Consider the following 22448-nt stretch of genomic DNA (forward strand, 5'->3'; position numbering starts at 1 on the left):
TTAATAAACTCAAACTTAAAATGAATCAGCTTATAGTGCCTAATAAAAAATGACGTCATACAACACAAATGACTAATGATAGGCAAGTATACATTGTAATTGACCAATGGTAGAATGTATACTTGCTTATTATAAGTCATTTGTATTGTATAACGTTATTTTTTATTAGGCACTATAAGCTGCTTCACTTAAAATTATATTTCTAAAAACGATGATCTCTAAAAGTTCATTTATGTTACTGTTTTCTTTTACTCTCCACTTTTCAAACATGTGCTTCAATTTTTTTCTACTATTGGCTTCACAAAGGTTTTAGTGTATTTAACGTAATCATCCTTGTTTTAATACGGAATTAATGAATATTTTCAATTACTGTCCTACTGCTTATGTATAATTATTAATGTAAAAATATAATTATGTAAATGATGTCAACAGAATTATTAAAAACTGTAAATTATTAACAACATGCCAAGCCATGCAAAAATGAATGAAAAATAAAATAAAAATATAAAATGAAATATTTGGGGTTTAAATGAATCTATAATTTGTATTATATGACTTGAGCAGAGCATTTGATTATGTTCATTGTCACCTTACAGCACAATATTTTGGAACAAAGTTTTAAAATTGAGGTTTGCTTGTTGGTCTGTCTATCTACTTTTCTGCCGGTCAAATACTATTTTATATTTCATATATATATATTTGTTGAAAACAATACAGCCTCTGTGTGTATGTCTGTCTGTATCAAATAATCTTGCTATTTTGGAGGAGGGTATTACCAACCTTCCACTTGCTTTTGATCTAATGGTAATATTTTTACCATAATTTTCTCTGACTCCCCATATTTATAATCTAATTTTGTTTAACTATATACTTTTGTCCCTGTTATATACCTGGAAGCCTCCTGAAACCCTGTTGGTCTTCTTCTGTTGGGAGGAGGAGGAGTAAGACGACCTTTCAAAGCTAGAAGCAGAAGACATAGATGTCTGCTGGAACGACTTCTGTTGGCTTGAGCTCATCATTGAAGACGACATATTATTGGCAGCTGCCATGCCGCCTCCCCCACCACTGGATGACGTCATTTGAGAAAACTGGGAGGAGGACTGCTTCTGCTGGAAGCTTGCCTGGCTGACTCCTGGTCCACCCAGGCCTCCACTTACGGTTCCAAAGGTAAGGCTATTGCCAGATTTCTACAAAATAAATAAAATGCATGCTAAATGAATATATAGGGATAAATAAAATTAAAATTTTCTAAAAAATTGGAAAACATATTCAAACTACTATTACTACTATTTTCATGTATCAAAGCATATGGGTCCATAGAATAATATAGATTTAGATATTTTATTAGAAAATAAAGTATATCAAAAATATATTAGTATATAAAATTATAATTGTACTTTTTTAAAAAAGTAACTAATTTTCCATTAAAAATCCTCTAATGTTCTTTGTAAAAATCTTTGAAACTTTTGATTTTATTGTCAGCATCAAAATGTTATTGTTACTGAAGAGAATCATTATAAATCACAGTGTATTACTTATAAACGTTTGTTATTTATTCTATGTGAAATCAAAATCTTACTATTTATATATTCATATGTACAAATACAATACATATAAGTTATTTGTATTTCAATATTAACCCCCCCCCCCCCACCCAAAATAAACAAAAAAAACATACATCTTACTATTTTTAATACAAATAGAGCAAACAAAGTTGCGAAGCTGATTAAAATATTGTAGAGTATCCACACTTATACTCTAATAGTGACTATGATGTTATCTTTATACTTTAATACAAGCTCTCTTAACAGCAATCATATTTCACCAACGCTAAACTACCAAATAGTATGGCTTGATAGTTGAAAAAATAATAATACTCAAAATTTTACATGCATGATAATTTTCATTTGATTTTTAAAAGTTATCTTCAGTTTTTGAGGTTATAGGTATGTATATTTTGAACAGAAAGTTTAAGACTTAAAACCTATGCAAATAGGCTATATAATTTAGTTATTTTATTCTATTTTCTTTTACACCTTTTCCTATGATACTTTTTTGTCGAAATAGACTATTGTAATTACATCTAAAAAAAAATATTCTTCAATATTTGCTATAGCTTTCTATATTTTGCATGCATATATAAAAATGTATGAAATCGCAGCAGCCTATTGGCAAGTAGGCGGGGTTATTTTATTGATATCATTACTTTTATGTCTTTATTTAGATAGACCGAGACTTAAGGCCTACCTAGCTTCTTTGGGTAGGCTGTCTTATTAATACAGCAAAAATAAAAAAGGGCTATATATTTTTTAGTAGAGAAGCTAACTTAAAATTACAAATGTCCGGGGCCAGCTATTTACATTTATTGAGAAGATTAGAGTAAAACACTAGAGGGAGAATGGTTAAATAACTGTATCTCCCCATCGCAACTGTCTTGTGCAACCTTCCTATTGGGTCATTGAAAATCAACCAATGGTATCGCTTATATTACACAGCCAAGTAGCAGAAAATAATTTAGAAACAGCAGAAAGATGTTTTTGATAAATGAAAGGAGGTAGTTGTCTATATATACATCTGTACTATAGATCTGTTTTGAGAAGATTTCTCACTCAAATATTTTCTTCAACCATTCGCCAACTTCATCCTCTTTAACTCAATGGGGCATATGTGAATTATTATTTCTTTTTAAGATTCTCCGTTCGTCTTTATGGCTGTGTGTGTGCTTCGCTCTTTATAAATATAAATTTATAAGTATAAAATTGGTAGTTTTGTAAAATAACTTTTTCAGGATAGGTTAAGATTTAGCACCAAAAATTATACGTTTTACTTTTAAGGCCTCAAAAAGTCATTACTTTTTATATCAACTTTTTAAATTGTTAAATCTATATATTATCATTTTTGTGTTATTTCATGTTTTTTTCAACTTAGCTTAGATATTAATTGAACTATGTTTCAACAATACATAGATAAAAAGAGTGAAATGTAAAGATAAAAAAAATTATATAAAGAGCAGCTTAACTCCAAAATAACCATGACCAAAGATTATTTTATGAAACTCGAAATCATTGTATATTTGAGAAGGTATGCCTTTATTATTTCTTTTTATCGTAAGTTATTACGTAAATATTACATTAGATACAAGTGGTCGAATTGATTTGTGTAGATTATACAGTGAAGGAGGGGACATTAGGTTATTTATTACACTAGTCCCCAGAGTTTTCTAACAACTTTGGGGACTTTATTGAATTTGGATTGGTTGGTTCAAAGTTGCTAGTGTCCAAACGTATCAGCCACTAATGGAAATCTACAGAAGTGGTAATTTTGTGTATCATCATTGAGGATGTACATCAATTAATCGGCCATTGTCTTATCCATTTATATCCCTGAAATTATATGACTTAAAAGGATCATGGCTGAAATATTATCGACAAGCCGTTATTTCTTCATAAAAATAGCCAAAGCTGACATACTATCGAGACATTTGTTTCATCGGTTATGCATGAACAACTTGCATTTTTCCAGCATCAAATTTTACAAATCACTTTTATAGCAAGTTGGCCAAATTAATTCCCAGTATAGCGAGGCTACTTTATAAGTAACTCTGTCTGTCTGTATTTCTGTCTTTTTCTCATTCTATCTTACTATGTTGCTTTATCCTTTTTTCTCCTTTCATTGATGTAATTGTACATCCCCAATGATAATAAATAAAAGTATCCTTTATCTTTATTAAGTAAAATGCTTGGACACTATTTATTTAAATAAACAAATCAAGATTTAGTATCCAAAATTTTGTAAGCTAACGAATAAGAGAAATTATAAAACTTTGGGTACCAGTTTAATTTACAGTCCAGTGATCTCTCCCTCTCTGGATTGAAGTCCACCATTAGTTCGGGGTAAATTCTCCAATGATTTAATTTCCCGCCACTAAAATCTGTACAAAGTAAAAAACCTTGGAAAAATGTCCCTAATACACGGTGACCCTTACACGTAGAAAAGTCATAAGTAGACCCTTTTTATATAAACTTACAAGGACATGGCTGTACATTAGAAGTGTAGTCGCAAAGACTGAGAGAAAGAGATAGCGAAAGAAAGAGAGATAAATAAAGAGACAGCAAGAGAGAAATAAAGTAAATAGAAAGAGAGGGGGATAGAGAGAGAGAGAGAGAAAGAAAGAGAGAGAGACAGACACCAAGAAATTGTGTTTAGCAAAAAGTTCAACAAGAACAAGTTAAAAAGTAGCTACGCTGCTAACTAATGAAATCACACGCAGACAGACAAACGGCAACTTCCTTAAATGTATAAGTTTTAGCCTTGTTAATGAAAAATGAACAATATCTGGGTGTGACTCCACTTCTGCACGTATTAAAAAAACATTATCAAATTAACATTCTTATATTAAAGTAACAGCATTCTTGTGTATGTGTGTAGCTAATGTTCTCGTTATGCACGACATTTGCCTGAGAAGTCCTAACTATGCATGGTAATGAGTTGCGCCTGTTTATGGGCCAAGGCATTCCCCCTTTTTTTTATTTATTTATGTCGTACACCTGCCATAGCAGGAGAAGGAACCATTTTTAATTTCTTAATTTAAAGTAACTAAATATACTATATATATTATAACAGTACCAAATGCCCGTTTCCATCCTCCCTTTTTATTTGTACTTGTTTATTTTTGCAAATGTTATGTGGAAGTGAAGGCCCACTCTGTTTTTTCCCATGCTACGTTTTTCTTTCCCCCTCTGATATAGTAGACTAAAAATAAACATTAAAATAGACCATTAAAAAACTAGATATTTTCTTTTCATTTGATAGTTTTCCTATAAACTTAATTTTTGGAATGGCGATTCTTAGGACCATTAAAAAAACTAAATCTAGCAACTATAATTATTTTTTAAAATGTAGGCATTTCATTGTCCAAATTAAGCGCAATATACAACATACTCAACTCACACATTGATGTCTGTTATAGCTTATACCAACAACGAAATAATAAAAAGAAAAAAACACGAAACCTATACGTGATTTTCAGCTATCGTTGGGGGGGGGGGGGGCATCACTTAGTAGAATTGCTGACCTGTTTATCTTCCCCCAGATATTATTTAAGATTTATTTCGCTTGTTGGCTATTTCTGTGTCCGTTTTTCCATATGCAATTGAGCTATTTTGAATTTTAATCTAATATAATTGATGATCTATATTCATATGTTTTAACTCTAATGCCTCTCTAAGTGGAAATCTTTGTCTTATTTAAGTGTTTATCATAAATCTTCTTATATTTTTGTCGTTCCTTTAAACTTGCAAATTTTCAATAAAAAGCCTATGGAAATATTACCAGATTTTTGTATATTATAAAGTAATACAAAAGAAATAACAAGTACTAACCAATAAAAATGAATTTCAAAATTAATTGTACATAAAATCTGTTTTTTTTAACATTAGAGTAAAACACTAGAGGGGGAAGGGGTTAAATGATTCCCAATAACCAAAGCCGACTTTCAATTGGTTCATTGAAAATCAACCAATGGTGTCGTTATTATCAACAAGGCCAAGTAGCAGAAAACATTTTGCTAGCAAATGAAATAGGTCATTGGAAAAGGGAGGGAGGTAGTTATCTGTATATACATCTATATTTTAAAAGGCAATTTATGTTTTTAATATTTTATAAATTTGTCAATAAACAAGGATTTTGCAGTAATGAGATTATGTTCTGATGATTTAAAGATAAGACAAAGATTTATATGCCATAAAGTTAAATAGCAACTCCGCTAACATAGTGTCTGTTTTATTGTATAAAAAAGAGGTTCTTTTGCGTAATTAGTTGATTTATCTTAGCTCGCAACTGTTTTAAAAAGTAATATAATACATCATAATTGTTATAATATATTTATCTTATATTTACTTTGTAAATGTTTTAATACTAGTTATTTATTGAATTGTACTATAGACAGTTTTATATGGATAGTAAAACAAAAAATTCTTAGATTAATTCCAGTTTTAAGCCCCAAGGAGGCGAAGAATTGAAAAAACTGGTATTAATATTATGCTTTTTTATTATTTTTATATAATACGATACGATACATGCTTTTTCAGTATGGCTCAGAACCGGTTTGAATCCGGCGGATAAGATGCTGTGAGAATAGGTGCAAAAAATATGACGTAACAAAAAAAATTAGCCAATGAGAGGCCGTTATTGACCAATGGCGGCCACTACCATATTATTTGCACCAATTCTCACAGCATCGACGGATAAGTTTCGAAACCATACTGGAAAATATAATATCATGTATTACACAAGGACTCTGATAGGAAATTGACAACTTATTCATACGTACTGTACTAAATCAATCATTACTTGAACTAATTTAACCAAGTTAGGTTTTTTTTAGGTTTTTAATAAATCATACAACCCCCTTAAGTTATTCATTACAATAAAATACAATTTTAAAATTTATTTTCTGTGTAAATATACATAAATATGACGTTTTTACTGACAATTATGTTGATTTTTACTAAAAGCATATTTCTTGTAGACAATAAAATGATTATAACTTTCGTTCTATTTAAGATAAATTGATGAAATAAAAAGTACATTCAATTTTATTAAGCTGAAAAGTCAGTTATTGATTTTCAGAAATAATAAACCCCTTTGAGTGGGGGGGCGTTGAGTATCGAAATAAGAAACTAATGTAAATTTCTTTTCTACGGTGGGTTGGTTTTAATGATTCATATAGCAGCCAAACTGTTTTAGGCAATACCCATTTGTCTGTCTCTCCCTCTGTCTGTCTGTCCTTTTGTCTGTCTGTATCACCACTTGTCTGTCTATCTGTCTAACTGCCTCTCTTTTGGATTTCAATGAATCATCTAGCATAGCCTAATTGTAATTTGCTAATGCCTCAAAGACTGTCTGTTACTATTTACCTGTCCATCTGTCTGTCTGTCCCTCTGTCTGTCTGATCATTCACAGGTTCTCTATTGGATTTTATCTAATTAATTGTATATTTTAGTAAAACTTTGATAATTCTTCTTGCCCGTCTGTCTGTCTATCTGCTGAGTTTCTACCCTTGGTCTAACAGACTTATTCACCTAATTTATAAAAAAATAGATTTAACTAATAATATGGTGGTATCTTGTACCAAGAGATACACAAATAACCTTGTGTTGAAAAAAACAAATAAAAAATGATTCAATTTCTTCTATGAAGAAATGTTCCTTTAATTTCTTTGTACATCAAAAATGTGTTTCAAATTTATAATATCAGGTTATATTCCATTAATTTATTAACAACTAAATTTATTGACACCCCACTTATGACTTTTAACAGCCCCCTTTAACTAAAATCAAGGGTGATTTTATTAAGATTTTACCAAAACTACTTTACATAAGAAATTTATTACATTTTAAAATTTTTTTATAAAAAGAGGATTGGGATATATCTCCCTCCCAACATTAACTTTAAAAACTATTGTAAAATATATTAAAAGTTATAAACATATATCTATCAAGATCATTAAAGGAATTAACTCAAGTTTAAGGGGGGGGGGGCTTAATGCAACCATCTCGTAATCAATGCACAAATTGCACTTAGAATTTGAATTTCGTTACAAAACTTGGCATGAGTAATCCTTGGTACATCTATTTTCCCAAAATGGAACAAAAAGTTGGAAAAGTGACAGCTAACAGCTGGCGGCTCAGTCATTTAGCCGTTTTTGGGCTATATTCAGGGCGAAACTATTATTAATTGCATAGGAATCAACTTTTTGAAACATATTTTTGCTTTAAATATCCATTTTTAAAATTTCTTGTACCAGCTGCTAGAACTGGCAGAAAATGGCTGGGAGCGGCTAAGAGTATGAAGAGTATATAGGGCTTGTGACATGTCTAGGGGTAGGTTTTTATTGGTACTGAGCTCAAAAATACTACTCTAAATAGTGGGGGTTCATCCATTTGGCAGCTGGGGCTGTTACACAGACTGTTAAGAACCTACCTAGAGACACGTCACAAGCCCTATCTACTAATTCTACTCTTGGCCGCTCCCAGCTGAGCTGCGGCCATTAGCAAGCTGCCAAATGAATTTTTTGGTATTTTTGAGCTCAGCAACCATAAATACCTACCCTTAGATACATCAAAAGCCCTATCTACTTATCATACTCTTGGCCACTACCAGCTGTTTTCAGCCAGTTCTAGCTGGGAAGTGGGTGGTACTGAAAATTAAAATATGGTTATTGGTATAATTTAACTTACATTAAAGCAAAAGTATGTTTTTGAAAAAACCTACCCTAGACATGTCACATCTTCCAAAGTCAAAATTTCATACATATATAATACAATATTTGAGGCCATAATTTACTATAAATATAAACACTATCTGTGTAAAAACTTTGAGGGAAACCCCAAATAAAATTAATGGTCTTCTTATCAATAAAGGGGGGTTTGGTGCTGGAAGGTGAGCAAAATTGATATATATTGAGCTAAAATTTTGAAACTGCCTGGTCCAGTAGTTACTGAATCTAAAAGAAAAAAAAAATTAAAATTTTTTTTTAAGTTAGGTAAGAAAAACTGCAAAAATGAAATTTGACTTTGCAGATTTTTTGCTACACCTTCATATGTTATAATTGAGACTGCTCCATTTTTTTGGTAAATTTCAGGTTTATATTGACATACTAGAATTGAAATTTGGTAAAAATCTTTAAAATTGAGATCACACAAAAGAACTAAAAAAACATTTTTTTTGCAGATTTCAAAAACTTTGAAGTGCTTGTGAGGTCACCATTATTGCATCACAGAAAAAAATATTTAGCATGGGTAATTTCAGATTTCAAAAACTTAGAAGTGCTCGTGAGGTCACAATTATTGCATCACAGAAAAAAATATTTAGCATGGGTCATTTTTTTGCTTAAATCAACCACATTTTTACTGGGGGCAAAAATTTTTTCAAAATTTTTCCATGGCAGGATGATTTAATCTACAATATATACTTTTGGCTGTTGACAGCTATTCTCAGCCATTTTTGGCAGTTTTTAGCTGTTATGACAGCGAAATCTAGAAATTAAAAAAGTGTTTTTAGTAATATGTCCATGACATAAAGTTATAATGTTAATTAAGAAAAGTTTAATTCCATGGAAATATTCAATTTTTTATATCCTTATAAGCCATTACCCAGCTGCCACTATTTTTGGTAGTATTTTTCAGCTCAACACCCATTAAAACCTATCCATAATGGATGATTCCTACGTAATTATTGCTGGATTTGCCCTGAAAATAGCCCAAAAATGGCTAAACAGCTGAGCAAACAGCCCTTAGCCATTACTTTTTCAACTTTTTGTTCCATTTTTGGAAAAAAGATCTACCAAGGATTACTCATGCCAAGTTTTGTAATGAAATTCGAATTCTAAAGGGTGAGCAAAAAAAAATGCGTAGATTTTTAAAATTCAAATTGCGCGGCTTGTGTTAATAGTAGAAAAATGTTACGCATACCATTAGAACCAATAAGAAGTCTATTTTTTGGAAATATAAGAACGATTCCTCTGCTACGTATAGTTAGGGAGCTACATGTTAAAATGTCCCAACTGAGTTAAAACTTGACTTGCGAGTAAATTTTGGGACATTTTACCACCTAGCTCCTAGATTATTTGTAGCACAGGAACCGTTCTTATATTTCCAAAAAATACAGTTCATAGCGGTTCTAACGGTATGCTTAACATTTTTCTACCATTAACACAAGCCGCGCAATTTGAATTTTAAAAATGTACGCACGTCTTTTTGCAAGAATTATTGTCTAATATTTACTAATATACTCGCAAGTCAAGTTTTAAGTCAGTTGGGACATTTTAACATGTAGCTCCCTAACTATACGTAGCAGAGGAACCGTTCTTATATTTCCAAAAAATACAGTTCATAGCGGTTCTAATGGTATGCGTAACATTGTTCTACTATTAACACAAGCCGCGCAATTTGAATTTTAAAAATCTACACATTTTTTTTTGCTCACCCTTTAGGTGCCATTTGTGCATTGATTACGTGATGGTTGCCTTAACCCCCCCTCCCCCTTAAGCTTAAATTTTTGTTAAATTTTGAAAAACAGACCTACTAAGGATTACACATGCCAATTTTCATAACAAAATTTGGATTAATTGATTATGGGATGGTTGCATTAACTCCCCCCCCCCCCCTACATATGTATGAGAGTTTCCTCATGTCTCCATTTACTAATTAAAAGTTGTACAGTACAGTTGTACGGAATATTGCAAGATTTTTTTAGTAAAGTCTGGTAATTAATTTACCTAAAAATAGATAGCCTAGAATTATCTGAATCAGTGACTTGCTTAAATACACCCTCCTTAAACACCCCCAACCCCACTTTATTTTAAGGGGTGTAAATTTATTTCCTTTACACCCCCTTGGAATTTATAGAGGGGTGTATCTGAGGGTGTAGGCTCTTGTCAAGAGGGTGGACATGGGTGGACACCTAGGGAGGTGTATCAATAACCCCTTAATTTTACAAGGGTGGCGTAAACAACCCCTATACCAACCTTTTGCACGCCTTTGATCTTAACTATACTTTCAGAGTACATAAAGTTGTAAATTCAGTAACTATTCTACAAAAATTATATTCCTAAATTGATATATGATTTTCAGGGTAATCTCCGGTGGACTAAACATTAAAATTTTATGGAAAAAAAGATATCTTTGGAACATGCATGTCTTGAAATTATCCCCCCTTTGTACTCAATACGAATTTTTAATTCTAAGTACGTCAATTTTGCGTTTAAAGATACCCTTAGTTTAAGCATTAATTTCACCAAAAAATGATGAAAAAAGAAAATTTTTTTTTGATAAAATGATAAAAGTATATGTAAAATAAAATAACCAGCAAAAAAAATTACAAAATTACGTTAAATAGAACGAAAATTAGAGCGTTTTGTATGCCTTATAAAATGCGTATTTCTCATGAAAATTGTAACGATTTAGTGCATTGAGTAAAATATTTACAAACTTCCCGCTTTTATAAGTAGCTAGAGTCTTTGTGATTAGTAAGTAAATTTCTTAAAATAATATTCAATGAATATAAAAAATCTTATATATTGTACAAAATTTGAAGAAAAATAAATTAAGGAATGATTTCATAAATTATTTATCAAAGCCAAATATCAAATATTCAGAAATTACACTTATTAAAAGTACAAAAAAATTAAAAAGATTATATGAACTAACAGGATAACTATGATTTATTTTCCTCTAATTGAAGATACTAAAAAAAGTAAAAAAATGCGCATTTTTTTATTTTTAGTCTTTAGCGCTAAAATTAACCAATCATGTTTCACTTTGTCAAAATACTCGAGTGCTATTGGTTGTCGCTTGATAAGGAGACATGTGATTAGCTCATCTAAGCGGCAGAATCAAAGTGGTGCCATCTTTATTTTATAAATGTTGGAATAATTATAGGGGAATGCATTATTTTTCTCCATTATTATATCCCTATAAAGCTAATTCATATTAGATGCATTAGTGCCTGTAAAAAATCACACCATACTGGCCTACCATTGGTAAATTAAATTGTATGCTAGCCTCCGATTGGTAAAATAGTCTGTGTATTTGCCTATCAATGGTCATTTGTATTGTATGACGTATTTTTTTTAAAGGCACTATACAAAATTTAGGTAGTTTACCTCTGACTTGAACTCGCCGGAGACCCTCTTCTTGATGGCCGCGTCGAGGCCCATGGGCATTACCATGACGGCGCCGGGCAGGTCCTTGCCACGTACCTGTAATACATGGATAAATAGATAGATTGATTTGTTGTGGTTACATTTTTTAGGGATAATAGACGGTGAATTTATATATGGTTATATTACAAACTTCAAACTATAATATTTTAGACACTCTGGGTTTGTCCACTCCGACGTTTGTCACTCCTAAATTTGCCCTGGAACCGAATTTATGTATACCCTTAATTATAATAACAAAACAAAAAAATTAAAATAAATAGATTCTTAATACTATTAGAAAACACTTTCAAGTGTTGATGACTTTTAGATTTAATCTAAAGCAACATTACATTCAGCACTTTATCAGTAAGGTCATGTAAACTAAAAATTGAATAAACCGATTAAAAAAAATAAAGAATATAATTTTGTGCAAAAATGGTAGTTTTTACATGAAATAATATAGTTACGAAAAGTACGCACATATGTATAAATATATTTTTAAGAATAGTTTTTTTTTACATTAGAGCAAAGGTACTCTTTAATTGTCTCTGATTAAACAGGGGTCTCGACTAACTTTTTGTTAACTTCGATGCTGAAGAAAACGTGAATGGGGGGTTAGCGTAAAATAGTTCCTCCATTATGTACATACTAACGGCTACGCCCATAGAGGCCTCTAGTGTAACTTTATATGTTTTTGTTTGTTATAGTCTCTACGTTACTTCTTTATGTTACGATACCTCTTTAAGTTACGTTGAAGCCTCCCATATATTTTAAAAATTTTCGTTTTTTTGTCATTTCTCTTGGGAGGGTGGCCCGTGCCTCCGGCACCATAGGGCAAAAAATTAGATTTTAATCTTATATTGTAAATTTTTTATATCCGCAAAAAGCTGTTTATAATATGAGAAATAACTATTAAAATTTAATAATTTGACATAAATTTGTTTCGCTTATGTTAGAAAATGTCATCCTTGTTATATGTAAAAAATAATCTCTTTTGTCATGTAATAAAAGTATTATAGTAATAAAACTTGCCATACTTATTTAATATCATACTTTGATAAGTACATATTTTTGATAAAAAAAAACATTTTCTCTATCAATTATTACCTTTCTGCAGGGATCTAAAGGGATAAGACGTTAAATTTATGTACAATTACATTCATAATGACAAAACACAAAATTACCCCCTAATTAGATTAAAATTAGTGGTTGTTTAACACTGAACTTAATAATCCAATCAATCAAAATTTACTTAAGTCCCCAAAGTTGTTAAGCCAACGAATAAGAATACGTTATTATAAAACTTTGAGGACTAGTGTAATAAACAGCCCGTTGTCCCCTCTCTCTCTATTTTTCTATCAATCTTTCTTTTTAACTTTTTATCTAAATCTTTTTACTCAAAATAGCAAAGAATACATCAATCTATCTGTCTATTTGACAATTTTTAGAATAAAAATAAATTGATCATCTATCGACTAATACACCAAATAATCTATCTATCTATAGAATAATTTTAAGATAAAAATCCTAATAGGCCTGCTTTATCCCTATTTGAAAGGCCATAAGAAATGTACACATTTGATCATATTTTAAAGTATGTTTAACTGCCAAATATGAATAAAGAAAACGCCTTTGTTTTTTCACCACAACTTTTAAACCAAGGCCATTTAGATAATAAATTAATAGGATAGGATACATGTGTATCTTGTTGATAAGATCTCAATAACGGCTATACTTATAATTTAGATCTTTCATCTTATGCCTGTCTTAAACCATTTGAAAGAAAAGTTATTTTTTTTTTAGATTGATTTTTTTTTGTAAATATTTTTGCTTCCCTATTTATATTTGTTGTCATATTTGTTTAAGTACAAAACAGTTTGAATACTTAATTACTTGTTTAAAACCCACATTTGACACTAGAATTTATGTAGTGCATTTAGTAATGAGGATGGCAACATCCATAGCTAAATACTTTAGGCGACAGTCGCCTGTTCGACAGCACATCGACAACATGTCAGAAATGACCTTATTTTGGTAATTGCAGTATAGCTGTAATTAACCTAAAATAATTGTTAAACAACTAATTTAAGTTTAACTTGGTTTTTAGAATGAATGTTCTTTTTAAAAACAGGACAACGGGTTGCAACATTTTTTATTGGGTATTTTCGCTACTAAAATCGTTCTTTTTAACTCTCTTTTCTATTCGGTTGATAGCAAAAGGATATTTAGTAGGTATCTAAATGCCATCTTGATTTTATGAGGTTTATCAGATGTACGGTTGCAATGCAGCAAAAATTAGATAGCAAATCTTTTTGACCATTATGAAAACAAGAATGGCAATAAGGTTTCTTTTTTTTGACAGACAAAGGTAAAAAAGGAATCTCTATTAGAAATTTCAGAAAATAAACAGAGTTACAGATTAAATTAATTATATTTTTAAAAATGGGTGATTTCCTTTCTTAAATTCTAAGATTTTTCTAAATCAGCTGATTTCTTCCCAAGCCAAGCATGGCTTATCTTGGAACCATGATTAAAAGAAAATAAATGATCATAGTTCATTTGCTTGGGACAGGAATTTGGCACTTGAAAAATTACTGTACTGCCTGCTTGTTTTGTGACCTTAAATTTGGTGCTTTCCCTCAACGAGCCTCTCGCGCACTGAACCCCTGCGTTAATCATACTTATACAATAAAAATTCTGAATAATAAAAAAGAATATAAATAAAAAGCATATAGAAAGTTCAAAGAAAATATTCAAAACTTTCAAAGATCTTTTAAATGTGAATCATAAATTTCCACTTTGATACAATACAAATTTCACTAATCGGTCAGTATGCTTAAAATAACCCCCCCGGCCCCCCCCCCCCCCCACCACCTCAAACAAAAACATAAAATTGGGTAAAAATGCCCCTACAGAAAGCTGTAGTTAAGTTTGTTTAAAACAAAAAATAAAACCTACAGGTGGATGCTATTGTTTCTCCAGTCGAAATTAAAGAGAAATTGCTACAAAATACCCCAAAAATGTTATGAATTTGTATATTTTTAACTTCTCATTATAAAAATATTTATAGAATTTCAAATAGAAACCTCCCATCGTGTTAAGAGTTTATGGATTGAAGGCTAGGCCAATGAAAGTTCTAAAAAATCTTTACTTCATCCCCAAAACCTTTCCAGGACCTATGTATTAGTAGATACACTGTAAAGGAGAACCATATCGGTTCAGCGTTTTGTGAACGGTTAGCTCTTGTCATCAATTTAAACAGGTTAGAATTGTCCTATCGATTTCAAACTTTGCATGGTTTCTATAACAGTAAAGTACGATTTAGAAAGCGCGGCAACTCTAAAATCGTTACCAAAAAGTCCGTACGTGCATTTAAAACATGCTCATTTTTTTCTTTTGTAATGACATGTTAAAATTATCCGATTCTTCTGATTTTTTTAATACTGATTCCCATTACAACAAGGTAAAATGTTATAAGTTAAATATTTATGCAGTTTTGCAATAAATTTACTTACAAGATTGTTTTACTTATGCATAACTATTCTGCTTATTCAGTTCTGACACTTTACAAGTGTTAATATATTTTTATTCTTTTTTTCTTAATAATTATCACTGCTTGGTAAGTTTGATGGATGTTAACACAAAAGTTGTTGGCTTAATTAGCATAATCAGAAAACTTTTTACAAACAATTTATTTAAATCAATTAAAGAAAGCTTGAAGGCATATTATTTATATAGTAGCGCAACTACTCTATAGATAGTTTATATGTCTGTCTGTTTATACCTAATAATTTAAATATGTATTTTGTTGCCTAAAACATTTGGAGAGTTAAATAATTGGTTGGTACAAAATAGCTGTGTCCAAACATTTCCATCAATAAATTTTAACTAGAGAACGGGTAACTTTGTTTTTCTTAAATGGGGATATACATCAATTTATCCTTCATTATCTTGTCCAATAAGATACATGCGATGCACTGATATAAAAAAATGCGTTTTCTGTGAATATCTCAACTCAGATTTTTCTCTACTTTTCCTGTATTACAGTTTTCTGTTCTTTAAAATGATGGCTAATGCTGTGCTTCTTATGGAAATCAATGTCCCACATATTTAATAATATTTAAACAAAAGAAACATAATTCTACGAATGCCTAACCCATGTAGTTCATTTTAAGTCTAAATAAACAAGTGCTGGAAAATTGAAGAGATTTGTTTGTCTACTAGTGGCATTTTTGTCAGTTTATTAGTTTATTTTATTTACATCGATATAATCATATACGTTATCAATGATAGTATTTAAAATTACACTAAAATTATTGGTTGAAATGTTTGGACACTGCTAGTTTGAACAAAACATTTAAGATCTAATGATTTCAGGCAAACTTATGAGAAAACGTTATTTTAAAAACCAGTTTTATTTACAATTCAATGTTCCTTACTTATTTTATCAATAGTTTTTGACATATGTCAAAAAGACAAAACAGTTTACGTATAATATTGTATTGTTAAATTGGCCAGCACTTTTAAACAAACATTTGAGCCTAATGATTTCTCCATGACTTTGAGTTCTTGATGAGTAGCAGGGGGGGAGAGGGAGGGGGGTGGGGGGAGCTCACAGGATGCCAAGATTCAAGTTGGTTTAATAATCAATTTCCTGGGAAAGCAGAGAAAGAGAGGGGACAATGGGCTGTTTATTGTACTAGTCCCCAATGTCTTATACTAAAGTTTTCTTATTCGTTGGCTTAACAAATTTGGGGACCTTTAAGAAATTGTGATTGGTTGGTTTATAAAGATGAGTGTTAAAACGTTTCAACCACTAAGTGTAATCTACAGAAGTGATATTTTTGTGTATAATGATTAAGGGTATATACATCAATTTATCGGCCATTATCTTATCCCTTTAGATCCTTGAGTATATAGTGGTAAAGCTATGGAATCTTAGTGGAGCTACCTTGCAAAAAGCTTATTAAATGCTCCAAGTGTAAAAAAATCGGCTAGTTTTAAAAATTAAAACATCTAGGCCAAACATTTTTTCAAATCTTAGTTTTAGATCTTAAAAATGTCACTTATTGTTAAAATATTATCAAAATAGCGTTACATTAGGTTTAATACACCTGTGAGTCGAAATTATTATAAGGCAAATTTGGTTTTTATAACATAAGCATAGGTTAGGTTAAGTAAAGGATATTACACAGTAGGCTTAGGACCCCAAAGAAGCTACATATTGGTCGCTTTTGGAGAAAAAAGTTTTCTTAAAAGCATAATTTAAACTAATTCTATACTTTTAACAGTTTAATAATAAAAAAATCTTCTAAACTAACATAGAAATCTATCAAAAAATCCAGTTGGCTCGTATGAAATCTATTCATCTAAAAACCAAAATGTTGAATTAATTAATGTTGTCCATAAATTTAAGAAATTCTCTTGCTGTTGAGCTGTTTTTTTGGAACAGACTCTAAATCTGATAACTTATCTTATGTTGAAAGCGTAGCTCTTCTATTATTAAATTTATCCGTCAATTCTTTATTAATTCATAAAGATAATATTCATGAAAGCAAAACTAACAAATTTATGATAGACATACTAGCGTTTAAGCCATAACTAAAGATTAGCTAAGCTCTTATGTAGTTGTAAAACAGTTTTGACAACCTGGTAAAGTTGTAAAGTAACTACGCTTAAAATAAATTGAACAAAATAAAGACAAAAAAGGTTTTGTTTGTTAGGACATTATGATCTTACTAACCACTGAGCTGATTGAGTTCTCCATTTAAGGAAAGCTTTACATAGATCCTGATTCTAGGGGCACAGCCGCTACCATCTTTACTAGTTGTAATAATAATACATAATGTTTTTTTTTGACTAAAATGGACTTTTTGACTTTGATTCTTATTAATTATTAAAGAGTAGTTTGACCTACGAGGTGTGGTAAATTATCAAATAGGCAATGTTTCATTGAGATCAGACAATTCTTTCATGCCTAAAATCATATGACCTTTACTTTTTAAAGTTTATCTTTAACCGGTTATGGTTGTTACCATCCTTGTTTTTGAGTTAATGTGATGGTTTATGCCAAAAAGTGAATTAAGAATATAATTCAAAGAATACTTTAAATCATTTTAAGATCTAAGATTTCTCAGTAAAAAATCATTTCTTTTAGTCATGATTATTATTGTTATAGGAATCCTCATGGAGTACTTATGTAAGTTGTCGTTCTTGCTTGAAGAAAATCATATGTAATATGTATAATGTATATGGTATGTATGAAATATAAAAGAGTATGAACCATTTAAATATATGTCTCTTTCTTTCTCTCTCTCGCTCTCTCTCTCTCTCTCTCTCTCTCTCTCTCTCTCTCTCTCTCTCTAACTCTCATTCACTCTTTTTAGAGGCAAAGTTTTTCTTCATTTTATGTGTCCATTGGAAAGGATAGCTCTGTTTGTTATTTGAGCATGAAATAACAGTTTCATGGATTTTTTTACCTACAATTGGATCTCTGTATAATGGCCAAAAAGTCCATATGTTTAATTTATGCATATTGTTAAATTTTTTTTTATTAAATGTGATTGAATTCTTAGTTGTGGCAAGTCCTTGGGCGATTAGGCATAATCTTATGAGCAAAACATAGCTTCAAAATGTAAAAATATATCCATATGTAATTATTTCTTAATTTGTCGAATTTGGCTTTTGTGGATGTTGTCATCCTCGTTTTTTATGTCTCCTTACTCACTTTTTATGCTCTCTATCTCTCTCTTTATTTGTCTCTCTCTCTTTCTCTCTCTCTATTTTGATGAAACCATACGCGGAAGGGGAAAAGGGAAGAGGAAGCATGTTTACAAAGGGGAGGGAGGGGGAAATGGTAAAGAGAAATATACTTTAGTCGCTTAGAAACCATGTGTGTGGTTTAGTGTCTGGAAAAAATACATATTTTTTGTGCTCATGTTTTTAACATATTTTAGTTTTTTAAACACCAGTTAATAAACAAAATTTAAACAACGCTAAAACAATATAAGTCATTTAAAAGTGATATATCTAAATATGAATTAAATTCTTAATTATTTTAATTGTAAAATGAATGATATATAAGAATTCTATTTTTATATTTCTCTATATGTTTGTCTTTTTTACTCAAACTTTTATTACATCAAAAGAAGAGTATTTTCCACTGTATTTTTTTTAGTGGCGAAGCTACTCTATAATTTGCTTTGTCTGGCGTACTTTCCGTCCGTCATTCTGACTGACAGTCTGTCTGCAATGCTATGGGGGAAATGTGCCGCTATTAAAGATAGACTAAAGATTTATTTTTGATGAAGATATCCCTTTCAAAAGGGCTTCCAATATACAACTTAGTCTGTCTGTCTGTCTGTCGGTCATATTACAAAAGACAGACATAAATTTTATTATACAGGTTTTACGACTTTGTAATTATTTATAATCCTTCTCTTTTTTCATTTTTTTCTAGTCTTGTGTTTAAGGTTTTCTGTACTTCGCAACTTATAATATTGTTATTCCTGTTATATACATTTTATTTACACGAAAGTAAAGTAAATAAACTTATGTAAAAGATTTATATTTCTAAAATGAAAAAAAGTAAATATTTTTTGATGATTTTTAGAAATTTAATAATTATGGATTTTTTTGCCATATGGATTAAAATTTAGTTTTGATTTATTTTAGAATAATTATATCAATTTTAGACAGGGCTAAATGTACTTCCCCAATGATAATAAACACAATTATCTCTGTTGTAGCTAAAACACATCTTTTGTAGCTAAAACCCATTGCTATTTACAACCAACCAATCACGTTTTTAAAAAAACTAACAATTTTAAAGCCATCAAAAGAGGGAACTATGGATAAATCTTTGGGGGCTAGTATGATTTACAGTCCAATGTCCCCTCCCTCCCTGGACTTATGTTCAGAGTTTTCATAATTCACTTTGTCTGACTGCTTGTTTGTCATAATTGGGGTATTAGACTGTAAACTACACTGGTGTCCAAACTTATAAAAAATTATCTATAGAAGGTTCAATTTTGTTTATCATCATTGGGATATACTCCATTTATCTTCCATTGTTTTACCCTCTAAGATCCTTGAATTTTCCTTTATAATGCTACTCTAATAATGACTAATGTAATGTGAGATGATAAGATTACCCGCATAAAAAAGGTTGTATTTCCCGCAACTGCACGCTAGATCTAAATTCAATTATATTTTCCAACAGTTTAGATGTGTTGCAAGCCAGACCAGGGAGGGAGGAAGACTTTAAGCTTTTTTTTAACTAGTCTCCAAAATAGTTCCACGAAAAACGCAGGAGTCCGAAACGTGCGAGTGGACAAACAAAGAAGTGTTTTTCTATACAGGTTAGGTTAGGTTAAGATATGATTATACAAATAAGCCCCCCGCAGGGATTAGGCATTTAAAAAACCTAAAAAATGGTTTAAAATAGGTTTGCGTTTGTCCACTCCGACGTTTGGGACTCCTGCGTTTGTCCTCGGACCCCCAAAATTTTATAATATTTTTTTTATTCGTTGCTTAACAACTTTGAGGACTTTATTGGTTGGTTTATTAAGTTGAGTGTTCAAACATTTCAACCACTAATTGTAATCTACAGAAGGAGAATTTTTTTTGTTTTATCATTAGAGATGTAGATCAATATATCGGCCCTTGTCTTAACCCTTAGATCCCTGAAGCCAGCAACACAAATTTTGGTCAAATTGCTAAAATGTTCTTTCAAAACCAACAACAAATCCACTTAAAAAAGATCACATGCTATATTATGAATCTTTTTATATATGATGAAAAGTTTAAGATGATATCATAAATAGAAGGGATGACTTTTCATTAAATTAAACAGAATAGTAAAAGAAATAGAATGCGAAAAAATCATTTCAAAGAAAGAAAAAAGGCACAAACACTTATAGAAATAGTTATCAAAATTAGTTTTGTTAATTAGGCCCAAGAGGCCAAAGGCACTAATATATTCGTAGAAAACAAGATATGATACTATGCGATACATAATTTTTCAGTCTGGCTGAGAACCGGTTCTTGTCTACTTCATATTAATCGGTTTCGAAGCAATACTGAAAAAAATATCTAATATAAATAAAATCTATATACTTTTTTCAGCTTAGTTAGTAAACATTTATTGCCTATTTATTGTTGCCTTATAGCTATTCTTATAAAAATTTTGAATTTCTCGAATCGTATCTAAAATTTACTAATATAAAATATTTAGCTGGAGGGATGGCACACTACATGTTTAGACCAGCTGAATCTTAGTTTCCGATTTTGTACGTATCACCCTCATCCTATCTCAATAAATTTACTACTAGCAATAAAGCTTCAAACTTCAAAAAAAATAAAAATTTGAAAAATTAAAATTTTTAATGTATAATGTATAAATCGTTTTTACATTATATCGCTTTTCCCTTTGACCAGAGTAGCTGAAAATAGCTTTTGCAATAATTGGGTTATCTGCTGTACAACTTTGGAACGCAGGGAAGAAATAGGCAATCAATTTTCAGTTGATCCATGTTTAGTATATCCAATTGCTTAATCTAATTTTTGCAGGGATCTTAAAGGGATAAGACAATGAATATTAAAATTGATGTACTTCCCTAATAATAAAAAAACAAATTACCCCTTCTTTAAATTTAAATTATTAGAGGAAAAGTTCGAACACTAATAGTTGATGAAACCGACCAATCATGATTTTTTAGAATGTAACCGAAGTTTTAAGCCTACAAATGAGAGAATATGTTTATAACATTTTGGGTATTAGCGAAACTTACTTTATAATTTCCCCTTCCTCTCTGATTTGTTGTGTTGCCATTACCATTGCTAAATTTTATTCAGTGCGAAAAAAATGTTTTTTGCTCAATCTTTTGGATTAAGTTAAAAACACGCTCTAAAAGTTCTAAAGGGTTATTCATACTATTTTTAAAGAAGAAAAAGCGAAGAAAATCTTTTAAAAAACACCTTCCCATTATCTTTGAATAGCTTTTTTTGTAAAGAGGAGCCTATCGGTTTTGCAGTTAACAAGATCTTTCCTAACACACACACACAGACATACATCATGTTACTTTTATGTAAGAACAGACTTTACTAATTACAATTTCAGTATTTTCAGTTATTTATGACACATTCACGAACTAGAGTAAATTTTAAATTAAACTAAAACGATTTTGTGTAATAGTTGCGCAGTAAGATTAAACTAACAACTTTAAAAAAGTAAAATAAAGTGAAATACAGTAATATCATTTATAAGTGCATAGCATACTTTTAAATAAGGATGCACTGAAAATTATTAAAAAAATATCAAAGTCTTTGAACATATAACTATTTGTTAGCTGAATAACTTTGGGGACTTTTATGAATTTTGAATGATTTGTTCATTATGTTTATTGTTCAAACATATCAACCAGAAGCTAGTAAAAGTGGCACAGATTATGACGTCAAAAAAAAACCAATGAGAGGCCACTATGAATTTTACCATTGGTCAATTACAGTGTATACTGGCCTCTCATAATTTTTTTGACGTCATAATCCGCCACTTGTACTAGCTTCTATCAACCACTAATTGTAATCTACAGAAAGGGTTTATTTTGTGGATCATCATTGGGGATGTACATAATTTAGCCATTGTCTTATCCCTTTAGATCCCTGATGACAGTCAGACAGTCGGGTAGACGAACATACAGACAGAAAATTCATACTATTTATATAAGTTTCGCTTTTTACAAGA

The 22448-nt window shown here is 30.5% G+C and overlaps 1 protein-coding gene across 4 annotated transcripts in view; it reads right to left on the reverse strand.

Annotated features, from left to right (window-relative positions):
• The window catches only part of LOC145328805 (uncharacterized), a 243393-nt gene that overhangs the window by 106698 nt on the left and 114247 nt on the right, over window positions 1–22448 (reverse strand). For all 4 annotated transcript variants that reach the window (XR_013882646.1, XR_013882645.1, XM_080172678.1 and 1 more), the window contains exons 3-4: window positions 11666–11761; window positions 891–1187 (exon numbers count right to left, since the gene is read on the reverse strand). Coding sequence is in view for 2 of the 4 variants with exons in the window: in XM_080172678.1 (XP_080028804.1) it covers window positions 891–1187; window positions 11666–11761 (393 nt within the window). In the remaining 2 variants the exon portion in view is untranslated. The remainder of the gene's footprint in view (window positions 1–890; window positions 1188–11665; window positions 11762–22448) is intronic.

The sequence above is a fragment of the Acartia tonsa genome, chromosome 9, assembly GCF_053477335.1.
Source record: "Acartia tonsa isolate MP-2025a chromosome 9, ASM5347733v1, whole genome shotgun sequence".
In the NCBI taxonomy this organism is placed as follows: Eukaryota; Metazoa; Arthropoda; class Copepoda; order Calanoida; family Acartiidae; genus Acartia; species Acartia tonsa.